Genomic DNA, 21,629 nt, shown 5'->3' with positions numbered 1-21,629 from the left:
TTTTGGCCTGAATGCCAAGCGTCATGTCTGGAGGAAACCTGGTACCATTCCTATGGTGAAGCATGGTGGTGGCAGCATCATGCTGTGGGGATGTTTTCCAGTCAGGATCGAGGGAAAAATGAACGGAGCAAAGTACAGAGAGATCCATGATGAAAATCTACTCCAGAGTGCTCAGGACCTCAGACTGGGGTGAAGGTTCACCTTCCAACAGGACAACGAACCAAAGCCCACAGGAGTGGCTTCGGGGCTAGTCTCTGAATGTCCTTGAGAGGCCCAGCCAGAGCCCGGATTTGAAACCTATCTAACATCTCTAGAGAGACCTGAAAATAGCTGTGCAGCGACTCTCCCCCTCCAACCTGACAGAGCTTGAGAGAATCTGCAGAGAAGAATGGGAGAATATCCCCAAATACAGGTGTGCCAAGCTTGTAGACTCGAGGCTGTAATCGCTGCCAAAGGTGCTTCAACAAAGTACTGAGTAAAGGGTCTGAATACTTATGTAAATGTCGTATTTCAGGTTTTTATTTGAAATAAATGTGGTAAATGTTCTAAAAGCCTTTTGCCAAATAGGGCTATCTTCTGTATTCCACCCCTACCTTGTCACAACACAACTGATTGACTCAAACGCATAAAGGAAAGAAATTCCACAATTGAGTACCTCATGAAGCTGGTTGAGAGAATGCCAAGAGTGTGCAAAGCTGTCATCAAGGCAAAGGGTGACTACTTTGCAGAATCTCAAACCTTTTATGACTAGGGGGCGATATTTTAATTTTTAGATGAAAAACGTTCCTGTTTTAAAACAGATATTTTGTCACAAAAAGATGCTTGACTATGTATATAATTGACAGCTTTGGGTAGAAAACACTCTGACGTTTCCAAAACTGCAAAGATATTGTCTGTGAGTGCAACAGAACTGATGTTACAGGCGAAACCCAGATAAAAATCCAATCAGGAAGTGCCACATTTTTTAAAACCGCCTCATGCCAATAACTCCTTATATGGCTGTGAATGAGCTACGAATGAGCATACGTTTTCTACGTATTCCCCAAGGTGTCTACAGCATTGTGACGTCTTTTTACACATTTCTGTTGAAGAATAGCCGTAAGGGACCACATTTAGCAAGTGGTCACATGATGTCTCCTGCATAAAATCTTGCATAAAATACTGAGGTATCCATTTTTCCAATCGCTTCTTATGAGAAACCAATTGCCTCCACGGATATATTATTGAATATATATGTCAAAAACACCTGAGGATTGATTCTAAACAGTGTTTGCCATGTTTCTGTCGATATCATGTAGCTAATTTGGAAAAAAGTTTGGCATTGTAGTGATAGCATTTTCCGGTCGATTTCTCAGCCAAGCATGATGAACAAACGGGAGCTATTTCGCCTACAAAAATAATATTTTTGGAAAAAAGGAACATTTGCTATCTAACTGGGAGTCTCCTGAGTGAAAACATCCAAAGTTCTTCAAAGGTAAATTATTTAATTTGATTGCTTTTCTTATTTTCGTGAAAATGTTGCTTAGAGGGTAGTATACAATATAATGCCTCATTTAGAAAATGCCACCAGAGGGTGTCAGAGGTTGAAGTTAAAAGCAAAGCTGCTAAAAGTTCTGCTGAGATGACGTATTCTGTATGTTATTTATCTACACTACATAACCAAGAGTATGTGGAAACCTGCTTGTCGAACATCTCATTGTAAAATCATGGTCATTAATAAGGAGTTGGTCCCCCATTTGCTGCTATAACAGCCTCCACTCTTCTGGGAAGGCTTTCCACTAGATGTTGGAACATTGCTACAGGGACTTGCTTCCATTCAGCCACAAGAGTATTAGTGAGGTCGGGCGCTGATGTTGAGCGATTTAAAACTGTCTTGCAGTCGGCGTTCCAATTCATCCCAAAGGTGTTCGATGGGGATGAGGTCAGGGCTCTGTACAGACCAGTCAAGTTCTTCTACACCGACCTCGACAAACCATTTCTGTATGGACCTCGCTTTGTGCTCGGGGTCATTGTCGTGCTGAAACAGTAACGGGTCTTCCCCAAACTGTTGCCACAAAGTTGGAAGCACAGAAACGTCTAGAATGTCATTGTATGCTGTAAATTTAGGATTTCCCTTCACTGGAAATAAGGAGCCTAGCCCGATCCATGAGAAACAGTCCCAGACCATTATTCCTCATCCACCAAACTTTACACTATGCATTTGGGCAGGTAGCATTCTCCTGGCATCCGCTAAACCCAGATTCGTCTGTTGGAATGCCAGACAGTGAAGTGTGATTCATCACTCCAGAAACCATGTTTCCACTGCTCCAGAGTCCAGTGGCAGCAAGCTTTACACCACTCCATCTCCTCCAGCAGGGCAGACATTTGATGAACTGACTTATTGGAAAGGTGGCATCCTATGACTGTGCCACGTTGAAAGTCACTAAGATCTTCAGTAAGGTCATTCCACTGCCAATATTTGTCTACGGAGACAGCATGGCTGTGTGCTCGATTTAATACACCCTAAATAGACAAATCCACTAATTTGAAGGGCTGTCCACATACTTTTGTATATAGTGTATTTATCAGAATTAGATTAATCAATCAATGTGCATGAAAAAACACACATTGAAACGAACAATTCTAAAAATCTACCTGCAATAAAGCATGCCTAGAAATATGATAATGATGGGGGTGTGGTTTTGAGTGCTAGAATGTTTTGCTACATATTTTATAGCAGAGTGTGAATTTAACTCTTGAATTAATAAACTTCTCATACATTTTATGCAGAGTGGAATTCCACCCTACCTTTAGTATTTAGTATGATACGCAAATGTTATACAAATGGTATGTTACAAAGGGTTTTGTTTGAATATTAAAAATGTGTAGGAAATGTGTTTTAGGGGTTTCACAATCTCATAAAAAATGGTTTGGTGATTATTGTAATTGTTTTTAGAGCATGGGGCTTTGTTCCCCACAATGTCCCAAAACCAATTGGGGAATAAACTGTATAACGTAATAAAGGAATAAGATAGTAGCCACTACTGAGTGGAATAGATTATTTAGCATTTTCTGCATTATTTCACGCTGTTCATATTAAACAGTTTGAACTTATCTATGATATTCACTAATTGGATGGGTTATATTTAGTACAATGTTTTATTTCTTTATGTTTGTATGCTATTATTTGAAAAGCATCTTACCGTATTATTGTATATATTTGACATGTTAAGCGAATTACCCAAAATAACACTCATTACATTTCTTCCCCAAATGAGCGGCGTTGTGGCACCAACTGGTGGTCGTTTGGGGAACTTGTTTGTGACAGTATCACTTCCTATGTGTCAAAAAGAAGAAGAAACAAAAATAATAAAAACACGGACAAAATGATATACAAAACATAGTTACCACACCTTAATAATCTAATTGGACTCTATTCTATATAGGTCCACGGTCTTGACTAAATGACTCTATCATGGCATTTAGTCTAATGTCATATCTAGGGCGATCCTACTTAGTGGTGTGTTGTTTTGGGCACTATCCTAAGTTGAAGTACTACATGATAAGTCTACAGCTATAAGGCACTAGCTTCGGACAGTTTACAGGGATGATCTATGAACCTCTGGAGAGAAACTGGTGATTAATGTAGCTGTAGAGTCAAAAGGGCTTCAGGGTCTATTTTCAACTTTACCAAGACTGGTATTTTGCTCAGACCCTTAAGTGATCCGAGTATAAATCCTGATTAAATGTTTTGTTGTGCATGTGTGTTTCTGCTTGCACAAGTACACATGCCAAGGGCAAGAAAACCAAGTATCCTGGTAGGCTGCAACCTGGGTAGAGTGAGTCTGATGTCATTATTTAATTTCCATGTCAATGACCATGTGTCAGTAAGAATCGGTGCCGACCTCAAGCCATATGCCAAGGGGACCTGTAGTGGTTTTACTACAAGTCGATGTGTCTTACACCATTGTAGTGGCGATAGGTATGAAGGAGTCTATTTCATAGCTATGTTATCCATGGGGGAGCTAACCTCACAACGGAAGTACTCTATAAGCACTGAGCCAGTCGTACGCGGTTTGATCATGATTCATGACTTCTAATAACTTTCCTCCTGAATGGAAGGTTTTATTTATTAGCGTTATGTGTGTTAACCAACAGAAGACTGTTTTGGAAATTCTCTTCACCGTGTTGCAATCTGAGCGACTACTACCTCATCGGTCGCTGTTATCAAGGGCAATTCAAATTCCTAGGTCTCTAACCTTCTTCTGGACTGTGGCTGGACTGACTGTTGCTGGCATTGGTACTGGTATCAAAGGGGGCCAGCTACCCTACCAATTTATCCCAAAATGTTATCGTACCGGAACACATGATTAGAGCATTTTACTAGTTGCATTGTAGTTGAGACTGCACATGGCAAGAAGTGATTATTGTTGCCATTTTTTGGGGGGAGGTGAAAACTTATTTTACGACCACTGTGGTAACTGTTGATAAAAGGATATGTAGAAGGATGAGTTCTGTTGATAAAAGTATATGTAGAAGGATGAGCCGGTTAAGGATCGATTCAGACAAGGTGGTAGATTGTATGACAAGCGACAGGTTTATTCAGAGTAAAGATATCTGGTACACGTATATACGGGCTCCTCTGTTAGCTCATCAGAGACTAGCAGAAAAAAGGCACCTTGCTAACAGTGAGTACAAGCTTCATATACACAACAGAAAGTAGGTTGATTTCTAGGAGATCGGATCTTCGGATTGGATCAGGCTGGGGTGTAGTCGTCCGGCATTGGCTCTGTTGTCTGTCCTTCATCGTAGAGTCCTGCCATGCCTGTTCTTGGTCGTCACACCATGTTCAGCTGAAAAGGGGATCTGGTGTGTGCGCTATCTTCAGTCACACAATGTTCGGCTGGGAGGGAGATTATGTGTGTGTGCTAGTTTGTCTGCAAGTCAAGGCTGTGTCTCTTCTTCCCAATGTGTGGGTGTATGTCTTATCTGTGTGTCCTCGGCAGTTAGTGTGTATTGTATGTGCGTCGTCCCTGTCTTCAGAGGAGTCAGTGTGTAATGTGTGTGCGTCGTCCCTGTCTTCAGAGGAGTCAGTGTGTAATGTGTGTGTGCGTCCCTATCTTCAGAGGAGTTATGGCCGAACTCCCGGCCAGCACCTGTGGCTAGGAGTATCCTGTATGGGGCCCAACCTGTTTTACTATGAAAATACGTTGTTATGTGTTGTCTCAGTTATAACAATGCAATAGCAGTAATGTCACCTATATAAGAATTAGCAGTCCTCTACATAACTCAGATGTATTCTAAGGTTAACCTCGTTGAATGGCTTGTCCGCTCCTCTCTGTTTTCGTGGGGAAGTTTACAACTTGTTTCCTGATCAGACGGCCTCATACAGTGTTGCATGTAGCCCCCCCCCCCCCCCCCCCAACGAGAAGTTTGTGTCCTTTGTACGAGTTGTCAGTAGCCGCGTGGTTAGTAGATTGGCTGTAACCTTTCAACCTGGTGCTTGTGCTTCAAAACGCTCAGTGGCTGTCGTGACCTGAAAGACAAGAGAAGTTCATCTTAGCCACAGCATCGCATGACTCCAAAGAGGAGGGAAGTGGCTCACTCACAGAGACTGCTGGTTCGAAATCATGAAAATAAGAGTCTATTAGGTTTGCTGATTTGAACGTGACGAGATTTTGTCTTATCTGCTCGAGTCAAATTCTGCACCAAGAGGTGTCGAAACGTCTTTTTCCCAAGGGGTCCTGTCGACAGATACGCCTTGTGGGTGACTGTGTTTACAGCCAGCGGTAGGAGATGACAGTGTGATAAATGGAGACGGCACAGTTACTTGTGACAATACTTGGTTGTTTTCCCAATCCATTAGTGGGATCAAACGATCCATCAAGTCTGCTCTGAGTAGCAGGTGTTCAGTGTCGAGGCTGGTAACATACACAGGGTGAACAAGCGATACGTCTTGGAAGTGTAGTTTCAGCACGAGTCCCATTGTGAGAGGCGAGGTAGTCTGAGTGAAACCTCGAAGTTTAGTGTCGCATCGTTCCATTTTTAACCAAACATTTGGCTGGGTTCAAAGCCCTTTCGAGATCATTGCACAATGTTTGAGAGATGAGCGATATTGCCGAGCCCGAATCAATTAGCACATCACAGCTTAAGCAGTCCTCCAGGACTGTTTCCAGGCAGCAACCCTCGGAGTTGCACTCCGTGGTCACGTTCCCCACGAAGTGGATTGATTGTTGGCAACGGCGTGATGTGTCATTTGTGTTCATGGTGAAAACAGATTGACTCATCGGAGTTTGATTGGAATTGGCTATTGCGATGTTGTTTACCTTGTGCGTCACAATATTTTGTATCTGAGTCTATAGTCAAAGCCCATGGGCTTGTTTCTTGATCGAGTGGGCCCTGGATAGGGTTTTGAGTGAGAGCAGGGGTAATTTGATAGTTTATGTCCTCGCTAATGTTGTTATTAATGGTGTTAATTTCGTCAGACCTGTTCTCATGGTGACTTAATTTTTTCCTATTTCTCAAATTCTTGAAGCTTTTGTACTTCTCTTAACAGATATTCTAGAGAGTATAGGTCTACGTTTTTGATCATCATTGAACCCTTTGTTACCCTTGTGCCCTGACACTTTGTGTGGAGGGGGGTGGGTGCAGGAACGCAGCGTTCAGGTTGATTGTAGCGGTAGTCGTTCCGCTGGCGACGTTCTTTATAGTTATTTGGACCGCGGTGGTTATTGGTTTTGTGGTAGATACTGTTGTTGTGCAGTCATCTCTCAACACTCATATCCCTGATAAAGCAACTTCAAACTGGAGTTAGTGCTCCAGTTAAATATTAAAAACCGAGATGTCAGGGCTCTTAGGGCGGCTCACTTTTTATGTCTCAAAAGCTTTGCTTGCAAACTCTCTGAGTTCTGAGATTGGCAAAACCAATGTGGACTGTAAGGCACAAGTAGTTAATGAAGTTGGGATACTTGATCGACAGAAAAATGTTGTTTGAATGGCAATAGCTCTTCCATTCCTATTTCAGTGAGTAGGCCAAAGTAAGCTGAACAAAGCCCATGATAGTATGCTTGTGGGTGTTCAATCCGAGCTTGTTTGACAGTGTTAGTCAGCGAGCTGTCGTGTTTGCGAGTCGCAGAACCGCTGAATTCTATTTTCAAAGCCGTGGCAAGTGTCACAGAGTCGTTTTGCACGTGTTGCTGTTGTAGACAGATTAACCTCGGCACATGTCTATTCGACGTTTGCTTCAACAGGTAAAGCCTGTCAGTACCCATAGCGTTAGGGTAGCTATCCAAGGCGTCCTCTATGTCTGCTAAGAACATCTGTGTCGTTTGGCTTCCCTGGAACGGGGTCAACGGTGCGGAAGTTTTTGCGGGATTTTGTCAAGGCGTTCCATGTCAAGTGCGTGGAGAGGGTTGACTTCATCCTGTGGGAAATTTTGGGCCGAGAAGCCCAGCTTTGGCCATATTACTCTGTGCCGGATGGCCAAGAGGAAAAGACTGAGGGACACCTGAGAGGTAAGGTCTGAAACCTTCTGTCGTCTTCACTCGTTTGTGTACCGAGCTCCGGTTGCGAGCTTGGTTCCTTTGTTGGTTTGTCACACTGTAGCGCATGACTGTTCTGGAGTTCCTCCAGGTGGTATCTAAGGGTGGTATTTTGCTGCACAGGAGTTTTGTCATCCAACTTGGTTATTGTGTTCATTAACTGATCGCCTTTGGTCTGCAGATGTATCTAGTTTGGTGTGGATTTCATACTAAAAATACTTTTTTGGCTAAATTGAGTAGTTCCTGTAGAAGACGATTTTGTTCAAGAGTTTGTGCTCGTTCGTCATCATACGTGTTTGCCATTTCTTTGAATTGTTCCGTTCTCAAGCGCAGTTCCTCGGCTATAGCAGTATCCTTTTTTGGGGTCTCACCTGTGGTACTGGACCAATGTCAATCTCTGCTGGCGCCCATACTTCAGGGCTAAACTGGAGAGAACCTTTACAAGGCCTGATGGTTTATTTTGGAGGATGTTTATCTCAATTTCTGCCGTTTTTTCGCTTATGGCATAGTTTGGGTTTGCATCGCGTGGTCCTTATCTGAAAGATCAACCTGGTAAAAATGTTTGTTTGGAAATGTAACTTCCTTGTTAAATCAAATGAGACAAGGACACCCAATCAGTTAAGATTGGTTGGATATTTTAAAGTGTAACCAGTTGTTACAGATGTGAGAAAAAAGTGTAGATTCTATCACAAGAGGTGATTTACCCCTGATAACTGAAATCACATGGGATTACAGCAAAGGCGGTGCTTCCGTCACCCAAAGCGAGGGATTTCCGCTGTAAACAAAGGAGAATGGCTTGTCTCTGTGTTATCTTAGCTTCTAATGCAGGGGTTCTTAAACTTTTTCGCCTGGGACCCAAGTTAGAAATTTTGTGTTTTCCTGGGACCCAAGCTTAGGAAAATATGCAACTATATGTAAATATCGGTACATTTCATTGCTCTTATGCTGAAAGCAAATGCAAAATAGACAAAACCAAATAACAATTAAATTAAATTAAATATATATTCATGTTTATTTTCCACCATTAAAAACACTCTTACATATATGTCTAGGTTGGAACTGTTGCTGTTAAATACAATAAACAATTTTAATTCTGAACTGGAACAAACTGATTGATCACATCACACAGATTAGTAACAGAACGTACACGCAGGCTTTTTGATAGTGCGACCCTAAGTAACAGTACAGATGAAAAATGATTAGGCCTACTGTACTTCTTACTGTAGAAATGATTGTTAAAAGAAAATCTAGGTTGGAACTGATGCTGTGTAAAATACAATACATATTTTTTATTCTGAACTAGAATAAACTGATTGAACACATCAGACAGATGTAGACCAGGTAATAAACACACACACAGTCCTAATGAGAGGTGTGTGGCTGGTTGAAGTTTTTAACGAGCTTGTCTATTCTGGGCTCAGTTTTTGACAGTGCAACATTGAGGTCATACTCAGCAATGAGGTCGTTTCTGCACTTGTTCTTTAAGTATGTCAGAGTTGAGAACCCTGACTCGCATAGGTATGTGGTACCAAACTGGATCAGAACATCTACTGTTTCCCAGTCAGGCAGGAGGCCGCTTCCTGCTGTAGATGAGCAACCCAGAACTGTGTGAGTGTTTGCCTCAAAAAGCATCTTGCATTAATCAGTTTATTCCAGTTAAGAAAACAAATTATTACTTGTATTTTAACAGCAACAGTTCCAACGTAGACTAGTTTTCAACAATAATTTCAACAGTAAGATGTACAGTAGGCCTGATAATCGTTCATCTTCATCTGTACTGTTATTAAAGGGTTGCACCATCAGTATGCGCTACTAAATAAAACCTTCCATTCAGGAGGCTGTGTAACTTACAAGGCCACAGGATTGTTTGAAAGCTAAACTCACATCTACTACTATGAGAGTTAGTACTCCCTTATTTCTGCTTATCATCCATCGCCTGTTATAAAAGTACAACAATCCCTTGCTAGCTGACTTACTTTTCTACTGTCGAAGCACTGTTTCCTGAAGCATTCTGCCCTGTTCTGAGAAAATTCCCTGGGTTTACCATCATGCTGTCTGTTTGGTCAGGACATGTCGTTTGACTAATTTGTTGGTTTTGAGAGACCCATTACTAACGTTAAGCACTTCCCCGCACAAAACACATTGTGGACGCTCCTCGTTATTTCTCAAAGTTTGTATGAAAGAGAAACTCATCCCTGTATTTGTGTTTCATGAGAATTCAGCTCAGACAGAACTTGTGGCTAGCATGAGTACATTTGATGATAGCGGTGAGTGATTGAGAGTGGGAATGACAGTGGCTGACAGGGCATCATCTGCTGCTGAACAACAGCGCGGCATCGTGTGTCGTGGAGTGATCTTCAAGAAAACTGCAGAAAAAAGATCCGGTGAACCGCGAAGCACACAAGCATCTCCCTCTCCCACTCACGCAGCTGCCAAACTGAGCAGAGACCACTTTTAAGCAGAGAGCACACTGAACAGAGAACACAGACGCAATTGGCCAAATTACTTGGCCTCATAAACTGAACAAGTTCCACAGACATGTGACTAAGAGAAATTGAATAATGTGCCCCTGAACAGATTTGCCAGTTCTTGCTGTGAGATGTTACCCCACTCCTCCACCAAGGCACCTGCAAGTTCCCGGACATTTCTGGGAGAAATGGCTCTAGCCCTCACCTTCCAATCCAACAGGTCCCAGATGTGCTCAATGGGATTGAGATCCGGGCTCTTCGCTGGCCAAAGCAGAACACTGACATTCCTGTCTTGCAGGAAATCACACACAGAACGAGCAGTATGGCTGGTGGCATTGTCATGTTGGAGGGTCATGTCAGGATGAGCCTGCAGGAAGGGTACCACATGAGGGAGGAGGATGTCTTCCCTGTCTTCCCTTGATAAATGTTTAATGTTTCTTAATGCCCAATGCCCAATTTAGATACCATAAAAGATCAAATAAGTTGATACCTGATTTTCGTTTTGGTTTTCAGCTAGAAATATTACAAAATTATTAATTTCCTTGTTTTGGCATTGCTGAGATGAAAGGAAATAGGAATTATCCATAAGCACACGGACTGGGTCTCCTGATCATTTCATGTTTGGTTAATGATATTTGTCCCTCATGAGACACTGTAGACGTGGAAGCTTGAGCAACTCATCCACGCCTTTATTTCATCCCGTCTGGACTATTGTAATGCCCTTTTTGTTGGCGCATCTGCCAAGTGCCTAAAAAGGCTACAACATGTCCAGAACTGTGATGCACATGTACTCAGTGCACATTACTTCAGTGCTGTTCAACCTCTACTGGCTCCCCATATGTTCACAAATCGACTACAAAATCCTGGTTCACACCTACCAAGCTATCCACAACTCTGGACCAAAGTACCTGTGTGACCTCATTCTACCCTCCTGCCCCACACACACCCTTCGCTCCTCCAGGTTCGTCTCCCTGCAGTAGGCTAAAAACGATGGGTGACGGTTTTCAGTGGCGCTACTCCACAGCTGTGGAACGCACTTCCAGACACTATTAGGGCTGCAGAATCTCTGTCCTCCTTTAAGGCACAGCTCAAGACCGTGCTGTTCAGAAAAGCTTTCAAGGACCTCTGCTAATTCTGTTCTCTGGATCTGGCGACACCTATAGCTTTGATTGTTGTTTGTGTTCTGTGTTTTGGATTTTAAAAAATATTTAATTTATTCTTTACAAATTAAAAAATATATATTGTTATTATGTTAGTGGGAAAATGGACATCTTCAAAACCCAACCTTCATTTACCAGTTGTGACACACGGATGATCCAACCTCAGTTTTAGAGAGACTGATTTTATGACCAAAATTATCCTATTTACACTTTCTAGTACATGTTGGCACTAGAATAACTTGTTGCGACTCATATCGATGTCCATAAGGGTTTTTCAAAGATATTCGTTGCTTTTTAAAGGCAGTCGCTCTTTAAGAGGGGTTCCTGCAGATGCAGTAACGCCCCGAATAGCGGGCCGCAATCAGATCATTCTCCATCTCTCGGGATCCTGCGACAGCGACTTGTCTTGTGCGCAGTAGGGTGTCTGATTTAAAATGCCCCGTGCTATCCGCGATTCCCCACAATCGGTACCCAAGGTGGTGCACGTTTTGTTTTTTTGCCCTAGAACTACACACCTGATTTAAATAATCACCAATCTTTTATAATTTCAATCAACTGTGTCGTGTTAGAGAAAGAAAAAAAGGTGCATTCTAGACGTCCGAATGATACCTGCTTGCAGTGACCAATTTAAAACGATGGACATTATTCAAGCCAATAACACCGTCTAATGTATGTGCTCCCATCAGGATTGGACCGAGTGAAGAAAAGCGAGTGTGTACGGAAACGACCGAAAGGCATACTGATATAACTGGGTTTAGTGCGTAGATTTGATAGTGCTCGGTCTTCTGTGGACGGACGGTTTGGCCAGCCAAGATTGTCTAAAGTGAAAGAAAGAAACAACTGGATGATGAGTTATCAAAGACAGAATATGAAGTGTCTTAAAATATTGTCTATAACCGTCGCGCTGTTGATAGCGCACAGCGCTGCTATTATAAGGTAACATATTTTCGTCAGTTGCTTGGTTAACGCAAGTAATTATTCCTTCGCCATCCCGTGACGAGTATAGAATAGGCTATCTCTGGGGTAGTTTAATTTCCTGACGGTAGGTAATTATTATTGCCAATTTGACATGCATGTTTGTTTAGGCACATTTTTGTTCGAATTTTGGTACACCCACAGAGCGTTTCCATAACGCTGGCATGTTCATGACATCTATCTCCTATAGTTTGAATTGAAGTTAATATAGATTGTACATAATAACGAAGCAATTAAGTTGTAAAATAGAACCAAGCTGCTCGTAAATGTATGGGAACATCAGTATAATACAGGAAGTACGTTAGAGCGCACGAGTTCTGAATTATTTGTTAAACAAATTACGACCGAAACTAATGTATCTCTCTTCGTTATCATATCAATGATCCCTTAGAATTCCCCTCCACAAGACGCGCAGTATGCGCCGCCTAATGAACGACAATGGGATGAGTTTTGAACAACTCCAGGACATGGCCAAGACCGTTGGTGGTGCAGGAGCGGACACACCAACACCCTTACCAGCAACCACTCAGAGCCCGAAAGTGCCAGTTGAGAGACTCACTAACTTCATGGATGTAAGTGGATATTGTCACTAGGCCTCGTTTAACTCTAGCTTGTTCTAGGTTGACTGAAACAACAAGTAAAGCCAGGGTTCTCCAGGAGTTGGGTGTGCAGGCTTTTGTTCCAACCCTTACCCTTCATAACATGCCCAATCTGCTAATCATGGCCCAGATTGAAGGTTATGAGATGTGTGTGTACTTTATTTATTTGGTTTAATAAAGCTTGCATATTCAGTATCTCCCTAAGAGTTAGGAAAAGAGAACTGTAGTATAGACTTATGCCTATTTATCATATGAATGTGGTGTTTATGTAAAATCTCTCTACAGGCTCAGTACTACGGGGTGATCAGCATAGGCACACCACCCCAGGACTTTACTGTGCTGTTTGACACCGGCTCCTCCAACCTGTGGGTGCCCTCCATTCACTGCTCCTTCTTGGATGTCGCATGCTGTGAGTCAGTCTATTATTGCCTTTGCTGGACTTAAATAGCCAAGGGGAAGTAGGGGTGCAGGGGGTGCAAAAAAAAAAAAAAAAGATGCAACAATTTCTACGATTTTAGTTACAGTTCATATAAGGAAAGAAGTCAATTGAAATGAAATAATTTGGCTTAAATCTATGGATTTCACATCACTTGGATAGATATAGATATGCACATCTGTTGGACACCGATACCTTGTTTGCCTCATGCAAACATCTCCTTCGCATCGAGTTGATCAGGCTATTGATTTTGGCACGTTTGTCCCACTCTTCAATGGGTGTGTCGTGCATGTCGATCCAGAACATCCCAAACATGCTCAAATGGGTGACATGTCTGAGTATTAAAGCCATGGAAGAACTGGGATATTTTCAACTTCCAGGAATTGTGTACAGATCCTTGTGACATGGGGCCGTGCATCATCATGCAGAAACATGAAGTGATGGCGGTGGATGAATGGCACGGCAATGGGCTTCAGGATCTCGTCACAGTATACTGTGCATTCAAACTGCCTTCGATAAAATGCAATTGTGTTCGTTGTCTGTAGCTTATGCCTGCCCAGACCATAACCTCACTGCCACCATGGGGCACTCTGTTCACAATGTTGACACCCGCAAACCACTCACCCACACAATGCCGAACACACCATCTGCCATCTGCCCGGTACAGTTGAAACTGGCATTCGTCTGTGAAGAGCACACTTCTCCAGCATGCCAGTGGCCATCGAAGGTGAACATTTGCCCACTGGAGTCGGTTACGACGCCGAACTGCAGTCAGGTCAAGACCCTTGTGAGGACGGCGAGCACACAGCTCTTCCCAGAGACTGTTTCTGACAATTTGTGCTCACATTCTTTGTGAAAATTCAGTTTCATCAGTTGTCCGGATGGCTGGTCTCAGACGGTCCCGCAGGAACTGGATGTGGAGGTCCTGGGCTGGAATGCTTACACGTGGTATGTCTTAAGCCGACTGGACGTACTGCCAAATTCTCTAAAAGGATGTTGGAGGCGGCTTATGGTAGAGAAATTAACATTAATTCCTGCAGTCAGTGTGCCAATTTGTACGCTCCCTCAACTTGACACAACTGCAGATTTTAGTGGCATTTATTGTCCCCAGCACACAAAGCTTCTTTATATGCCACACTTGTCAGGTGGATGGATTATCTTGGAGAAATGCTCACTAACAGGGATGTAAACAAATTTGTGCCCAAAATCAAACTTTTTGAGCGTATGGGATCTTTTTATTTCAGGTCATAAAACATGGGACCAACACTTTACATGTTGCATTTATATATTTGTTTAGTGTATATACAGTACAAGTCATCAGTTTGGACACAAACTCATTCCAGGATGTATTATTTTCTACATTGTAGAAGACATCAACAATGCAATAACAGATGGAATCATGTAGTAGCCAAAAAAGTGTTAAACATAAAAAAACATCTTATATTTGATGACAGCTTTGCACACTCTTGGCATTCTCTCAACCAGCTTAATGAGGTAGTCGCCTAAAATGCATTTCAATTAACAGGTGTGCCTTGTTAAAAGTACATTTGTGGAATTTCTTTCCTTCATGCATTTGAGTCAATCAGTTGTGTTGTGACGAGGTAGGGGTGGTATACAGAATATAGCCCTATTTGGTAAAAGATCAAGTCCATATTATGGCAAGAACAGCTAAAATAAGCAAAGAGAAATGACAGTCCATCATTACTTTAAGACATGAAGGTCGGTCAGTCCGTTTAAAAAAAATGTAGTCGCAAAAACCTTTTGAATGCTATGATGAAACTGGCTCGTGAGGACTGGCACAGGAAAGGAAGACCCAGAGTGACCTCTGCTGCAGAGGATAAGTTCATTAGAGTTAACTGCACCTCAGATTGCAGCCCAAATAAATGCTTAAGAGTTCAAGTAAAAGACACATCACGACATCAACTGTTCAGAGGAGACTGTGTGAATCAGGCCTTCATGGTAGAATTCCTGCAAAGAAACCACTTTAAGGACCCCAATAATAAGGAGAGACTTGCTTGGGCCAAGAAACACGAGCAATGGACATTAGTCCGGGGGAAATCTGTCCTTTTGGTCTGAATCCAAATTTGAGATTTTAGGTTCTAACCGCCGTGTCTTTGTGAGATGCAGAGTAGGTAAACAGATCTCTGACACTTCCCAGGCTTTGTCAGGGCTATTTGACCAAAGAGAGTGATGGAGTTCATCGGATGATCTGGCCTCCACAATCACCCGACCTCAACCCAAATGAGATGGTTTGGGATGAGTTGGACCTCAGAGTGAAGGAAAAGCAACCAACAAGTGCTCAGCATATGTGGGAACTCCTTCAAGAATGTTGGAAAAGCATTCCAGGTGAAGCTGGTTGAGAGAATTCCAAGAGTGTGCAAAGCTGTCATTAAGCCATAGGGTAGCTACTTTAAGGAATCAAAAATATTTTGGGGTTACATGATTACTTATGTTATTTCATTAGTTTTAAATGTCTTCACTAAACAGTACAAATAAAGAACCCTTGAATGATTAGGTGTGTCCAAGCTTTTGACTGGTACTGTGTATTTTGTGGAAATTTTTGATATTTTTCACAAGTAGTGCACTGGGTCCATTAGTAGTCCTGTATTAGTGGACCAATCTAGACATCTGTAGCGTGGGCAAAACATTTTCTTCAGCATCTCAGCTTGGTCAAAAAGGTAGTTGTATAATTAAGAACAGTATCGTGTGGTGTTCAATAGTTGGAATTGTATGAGTTGTTGCCCTGTCCCTTTCTCTGCGATCATTCAGAATCCAGAAAAAACAAAACACTCTCCTTAAACATTTTACATCAAAAGGTGCAAAGTTATTGGCAAAGACTCAACCTCCAATTTAAAAAGAAAATTGATCAGATAACATGGAAAACAACCACTTTTTTGTGCAATATTAATTACCAACCTTACAAACTTAATGTAAATGAACATTACTGTATTGTACATTGGCTGGTCATCTAGGTTTGTACCTGACTTTCCATCACAAATGCACAATGTGGAATGAATAGATCATTTCAGTTTCCACAGAAACAAGTTGTATTTGCAAACTATTTCAAGAAACTGGAAAACCTATATCAAATGTAGAGAATTATCAGACTTGACAAATGCTAGTAAACACGGAAATACAATTATTTTGTTTTACAGTAGTGCACTGGGTCTTCACTTCCTGTATTAGAGGACAATATAGGTATTCAGTGCAGGCATGGTTTTGCACCCCCTGCCCCAAATTACTTCCCGTGGCGATGCACTTCACTCATAACATATGGTTATACTATCTGCTGAGTCTCCTATGGATGTCGATTTTTAAGCCCCCCCCCAAACCGCTCTAATTCAGAGGGGTTGGGTTAAATGCGGAGGACACATTTTAGTTGTACAACTGACTAGGTATCTCCCTTTATTTACATTTACATTTAAGTCATTTAGCAGACACTCTTATCCAGAGCGACTTACAAATTGGTGCATTCACCTTATGACATCCAGTGGAACAACCACTTTACAATAGTGCATCTAAATATTTTAAGGGGGAGGGGGGGTGAGAAGGATTACTTTATCCTATCCTAGGTATTCCTTAAAGAGGTGGGGTTTCAGGTGTCTCCGGAAGGTGGTGATTGACTCCGCTGTCCTGGCGTCGTGAGGGAGTTTGTTCCACCATTGGGGAGCCAGAGCAGCGAACAGTTTTGACTGGGCTGAGCGGGAACTGTACTTCCTCAGTGGTAGGGAGGCGAGCAGGCCAGAGGTGGATGAACGCAGTGCCCTTATTTGGGTGTAGGGCCTGATCAGAGCCTGGAGGTACTGAGGTGCCGTTCCCCTTTATCATATAGTCATGAGATGGGTGCTAAAGTTGCATAAACGTTTTATATTTTTTGCTCATTCATGCATTAACATGCTGTACTGGAAGTCATATTCATCGTTTTAAGGCGGCATGAGGGACATGTTTGTTTTTGTATGAAAATGAGTGCCATTTATCCAACCTGAGACAGTTGTCAACTTTATGTACACCTCTGCTTAGGGCTCCACCATCGTTATAACTCCAAGAAGTCGAGCACGTACGTTCAGAATGGCACCAAATTCTCCATCCAGTATGGCAGAGGCAGCTTGTCTGGGTTCATCAGTGGGGACACTGTCTCTGTAAGTGGACTGTTGTGTGTGTGTGTGTGCGCACATGTTGTTAATCTGCATTCCTCTCATTTAAGTGGACGAATCCACAGAATTTTACCATTGTCCATTTTAAGTGATGGAATGTGGAGCATAGTCTGCATACCATTTCTTACTGTGCATTGTCTGTAAACCTCACGGTTTGTGTTCACGAACAATCTGCTTTGTACATCAGTTCCTGTTCTTCACTCCATCCCTCTCTCAGTTGGCTGGTATGCAGGTCACTGGTCAACAGTTTGGTGAGGCCGTGAAGCAACCTGGCATCACGTTTGCAGTGGCCCGCTTTGACGGGGTGCTGGGCATGGGCTACCCTACCATATCTGTCGACAAGATAACCCCTGTGTTTGACACCGCCATGGCTGCCAAGCTGTTGCCTCAGAACATATTTTCCTTTTATATTAGCAGGTTGGTTTTGGGGATTTTTTTTTCTCTCTCCTTTTTAATACATTCCTACTGAGGACCGTAGGTCAATGTGTGGTTTGCCTTGTGATTTTGTTTTTAAACCATTTCTTAAAAGCTGTGTTCACCGTTGGAGGTCAACTGAAAGGAGTTTATTTTTATTTGAACTGGGATATTTTTAGCTCCTGTTATCCTGAAATTCTTTAACCACACTTGCTGTCACATTTCTTCGGAAATAAGTGAAATAGTTCACCTAATTTCAGTTTGTGACAACAAGCACGTTATAGTGTAGAGAATCATTGTACCATCTACACCACTGAAATATATTTTCCATTTTACCAAAAATATTGTATTTCGAGCTGTTTGAAGCTGGTGTACAAAACTGAAAGTAAAACGGCAAAAACAAAACTTAAGAATGGGAAGCATAGAAGTAGAACATCTTCTGCTTAGACTTGCATTCAATGAGTGACAGATCTATAACACACATTTCTATGTGAATTTGGTTGGGTCACCCAAAAAGTTACATATTGGAGCTTTAAAATGTATTTTCTTTTGTGGGTAAAGTCTATGAACTTAAACCACAGCTTAATTCATTTTCATAACTTGTACAACCTTATATTCTTGTTGTCACTAGCTTCAATGGGGTTAAGGCAATACATTTATATATCTGATAGTAGATTGAACTGAACTTGTAACCCCTTTTGATATCCTGTTCCTCAGGGAGCCATTTGCTGCTGTAGGAGGAGAGCTGATGCTGGGAGGCACGGACCCACTGTACTACACTGGAGACCTGCACTATGTCAATGTCACACGCAAGGCCTATTGGCAGATTGAGATGAGCAGGTAAGCAACTTGGTTCTCATCTACACAGAGGCTCTTTTATAATATCTATACCAGAGGAGAACAACTGCCCCCTCATTGAAGCCACGAAGTTCAAAGACAGTAGGATGCTCCATTTATAGTCCATGGAAAAATAACTTTCTCTGTGTAAATAAAGACAATCATTGTACCAATAATTGCTTCTATTACACCAGATGCATGTCCTTGAATCAATTTATTAAGAAATCGCACACAGATGTTATAAGGATAATTGAGTCTTGAGTGATCACAGCTAATTGGTGCTCTGCAGTGTGGAAGTGGGAAACCAGCTGACGTTGTGCAAGGCCGGTTGCCAGGCGATTGTTGATACGGGAACATCCCTCATCACCGGGCCTGCGGAGGAGGTCCGGGCGCTGCAAAAAGCCATCGGAGCCTTGCCTCTACTGATGGGAGAGGTAGGTACAGGAGTCTGTAGACTAAATGTCTACCTGTTGTAGCATATAAGTACATTCTATCAGTTCCAACCTCCTGTTTTAGTTCTCCTGAATGGCCAACAATAGATTTCAATCATGCACGCATGTATTGTAGTGACAGAAGTTACATTTTGATTTGTGAAGTACATGCAGTTATTTTTAACTTACTTGCACCCTATTTTGTTCTTCCTCTCAGTATTGGATTGACTGCAAGAAGGTTTCCTCTCTCCCAGTCATCACATTCAACCTGGGAGGGAAGATGTTTAACTTGACTGGAGACGACTATATCATAATGGTAAATTACACCTCATGACCAGTGTTCAATGTGGCCTGCCTGCCAGTAGAAAGTCTGAAATTTGACAACTTCAGTCATCATCACTTAAACGGTTAATCACAGTTCTCATGCATCTTGAAATGTATTATTTAATTCTGTGGACATACCTGCTGTTGAGAATCATTCAACGGTTCTCTCCCCTATGTGCTGCAGGGGTCCCAGATGGGTCAGAAAATCTGTCTGTCAGGCTTCATGGCCATGAACATCCCCCCTCCGGCTGGACCGTTGTGGATCCTGGGAGATGTGTTCATTGGACGCTACTACAGCGTGTTTGATAGAGATGCAGACCGCGTGGGGTTCGCCCCTGCCAAGTAGAGGGGAGAAACCACAAACAACCCCTAGCAACTTGTGGAGATCTGAAAGGATTTGATGGGTACAAGCAATTTCGTGGTCCTACCAAACCAAGGTGCAGCTAGTACCTATCAAATCCCCACAGATCATGCTGAATTATAGGAGGAAAAAGCACAAAACTCTCAAAAAGAAACTTGTCTTTGCCTATTTTGCTTCTTTTTGGGGGGGAGAGGGGGCTGGCTATTTTTTTTTTAACACTTTTTTAAAAACATTTTTTTTAAGACTAAGTGTCACCATGTGAGTTTGGTAAATGAATAAATATTGCAGATCAAAACTGATGCGCTGCTGATGCGCTGCTGATGCGCTGCTGTATGCAGTTCAGCTTGGTGTTTTGTATGAAAACAAAGGAGATGCAACAGTAATGCAACCAATTGTTTTTGGAAAGCAGAAGACTGAATTCATATCGTTGTAGATTAAACTCTGTTTTTGTAAAATCAACCAGAATGTAGATGTCCAGGGAATTTGACCAGGGTGCACAAGTTGTATCAAACTATTTTTGTAAAACAATGTCTTGTACACTTGAACTCTTTTTGTATGTTGACCCCAAGACCATGACGCTTCCGTTATAGCCTAAATAAAATGGTCATGCACTACTGCATCTGATGATCCTAAAATGTATCAAAAAGATGTGACACTGAAAAAAGTATATTAAATAAAAATCTAGTCATTCTTGTCCAGGTTGAACTGGCATTTTGTTCCTTTTCAAAAGCTTATGGTAGTAGTGCTTCAGCAGACATCCTTTAAGAGCAAGTGCCCTCAAAGGAGCTATACAAATGTGTTCAGTACAGGGAAGGAAATTGACCTAACCAAACTTCTCAACCCCACCCGTTTCCTGTTTAACTCCTACAGATTCAGGAATTTAACTTAATGATTTTATGCACTGGGTGACTGGGCTAGTAGACTAGATTGACTAGCCAGTTTTAAAATCTATGCCATGTGATATTTGACTTTGACTAGACAAGATATTTACAACTGACTAGTTGACCACTTTCTACTAGCTAGGACTGAAAAGTACTAGCCTCCGTCTAGTTTAATTTCCATCTCTTCTCTGCCAGCTACCTGTTGCTGTTGTATCCTACCCATATGATTTTCCCTGCAAGCCTCAAGTTTTGAAATGACCAATATTTATTTACACAAAAACAACCAAACATCTGCCGCAACATTTGTTTCTCGGCGTATACAAAGTGCTGTGTACCGTTCAGTAGCTAAAATGAAATCAAACCGTCAACAGAAACTAAAACATACATTACATGCAAGCATATCGTCGCTAGGCTGAAATCCACAAGGTAAATGTCTACTTTGTGATGCGTAACAGTTGTAGCAAACCTTGTGGCAAAATGACCCCAACAGCACAAATGTTTGTAGTTTAAGTCAGGTCTACAGAGAGCACACAAAAACATCCTTTATAATTAGTCCCATCACGGATTGAGCAGTTAATATCAGTACACCCAGAATTAAGCACTTCAGGACACTACGTGTTGTTGTGGTAGCATTGCAAGCATACTCTGCTTTTTTTTGATTACAAACATATAATCCTAAACTATCTCCATAACATGTCGAAGATTTTCTTAAAATGCTCTACTGTACCACGCACACCTTCCACTCCTACCAGGATAGACACTACATATCTGTGAGACAATTATATTATTATATATTATTATATTATTGGGAAGATATATATTTTTCAATCACAAATGAGCAAATTGCTGATTTATTTTATATTTAACTAGGCGAGTCAGTAAAGAAAATCTTATTTACAGTGACAACCTACGCTGGGCCAATTGTGCACTGCCCTATGGGACTCCCAATCACGGTTGGTTGTGATACAGCCTTGAATTGAACCAGGGTGTCTGTCGTGGTGCCTTGCACCACTCGGGAGCCCACTCTCGAAGAAGGCTTGTGATTGGACATCTGGCATGGGATGGTTAT

The 21,629-nt window shown here is 42.0% G+C and overlaps 1 protein-coding gene across 3 annotated transcripts; it reads left to right on the top strand.

Annotated features, from left to right (window-relative positions):
• Window positions 1–3,941: 3,941 nt before the first annotated feature.
• On the top strand, window positions 3,942–20,375 carry LOC123998568 (cathepsin D-like). 3 transcript variants are annotated; one of them, XM_046303544.1, is made up of 9 exons: window positions 3,942–3,961; window positions 12,515–12,695; window positions 13,008–13,131; window positions 17,179–17,297; window positions 17,530–17,729; window positions 18,444–18,566; window positions 18,853–18,997; window positions 19,212–19,310; window positions 19,503–20,375. In XM_046303544.1, exons 2-9 carry the CDS (start codon window positions 12,540–12,542, stop codon window positions 19,662–19,664), a joined length of 1,128 nt encoding a protein of 375 aa, XP_046159500.1. In that variant the 5' UTR covers window positions 3,942–3,961; window positions 12,515–12,539; the 3' UTR covers window positions 19,665–20,375. The 3 variants fall into 3 exon arrangements, with proteins under 3 accessions (XP_046159500.1, XP_046159498.1, XP_046159497.1); XM_046303542.1 differs by lacking the exon at window positions 3,942–3,961 and adding an exon at window positions 11,167–12,190; XM_046303541.1 differs by lacking the exon at window positions 3,942–3,961 and adding an exon at window positions 11,174–12,084.
• Window positions 20,376–21,629: the final 1,254 nt, after the last annotated feature.

Source organism: Oncorhynchus gorbuscha, linkage group LG16 (genome assembly GCF_021184085.1).
Source record: "Oncorhynchus gorbuscha isolate QuinsamMale2020 ecotype Even-year linkage group LG16, OgorEven_v1.0, whole genome shotgun sequence".
Classification (NCBI taxonomy): Eukaryota; Metazoa; Chordata; class Actinopteri; order Salmoniformes; family Salmonidae; genus Oncorhynchus; species Oncorhynchus gorbuscha.
Note: the sequence above shows the minus strand (reverse complement) of the source record. Positions and strands in the feature narration are given on the sequence as shown.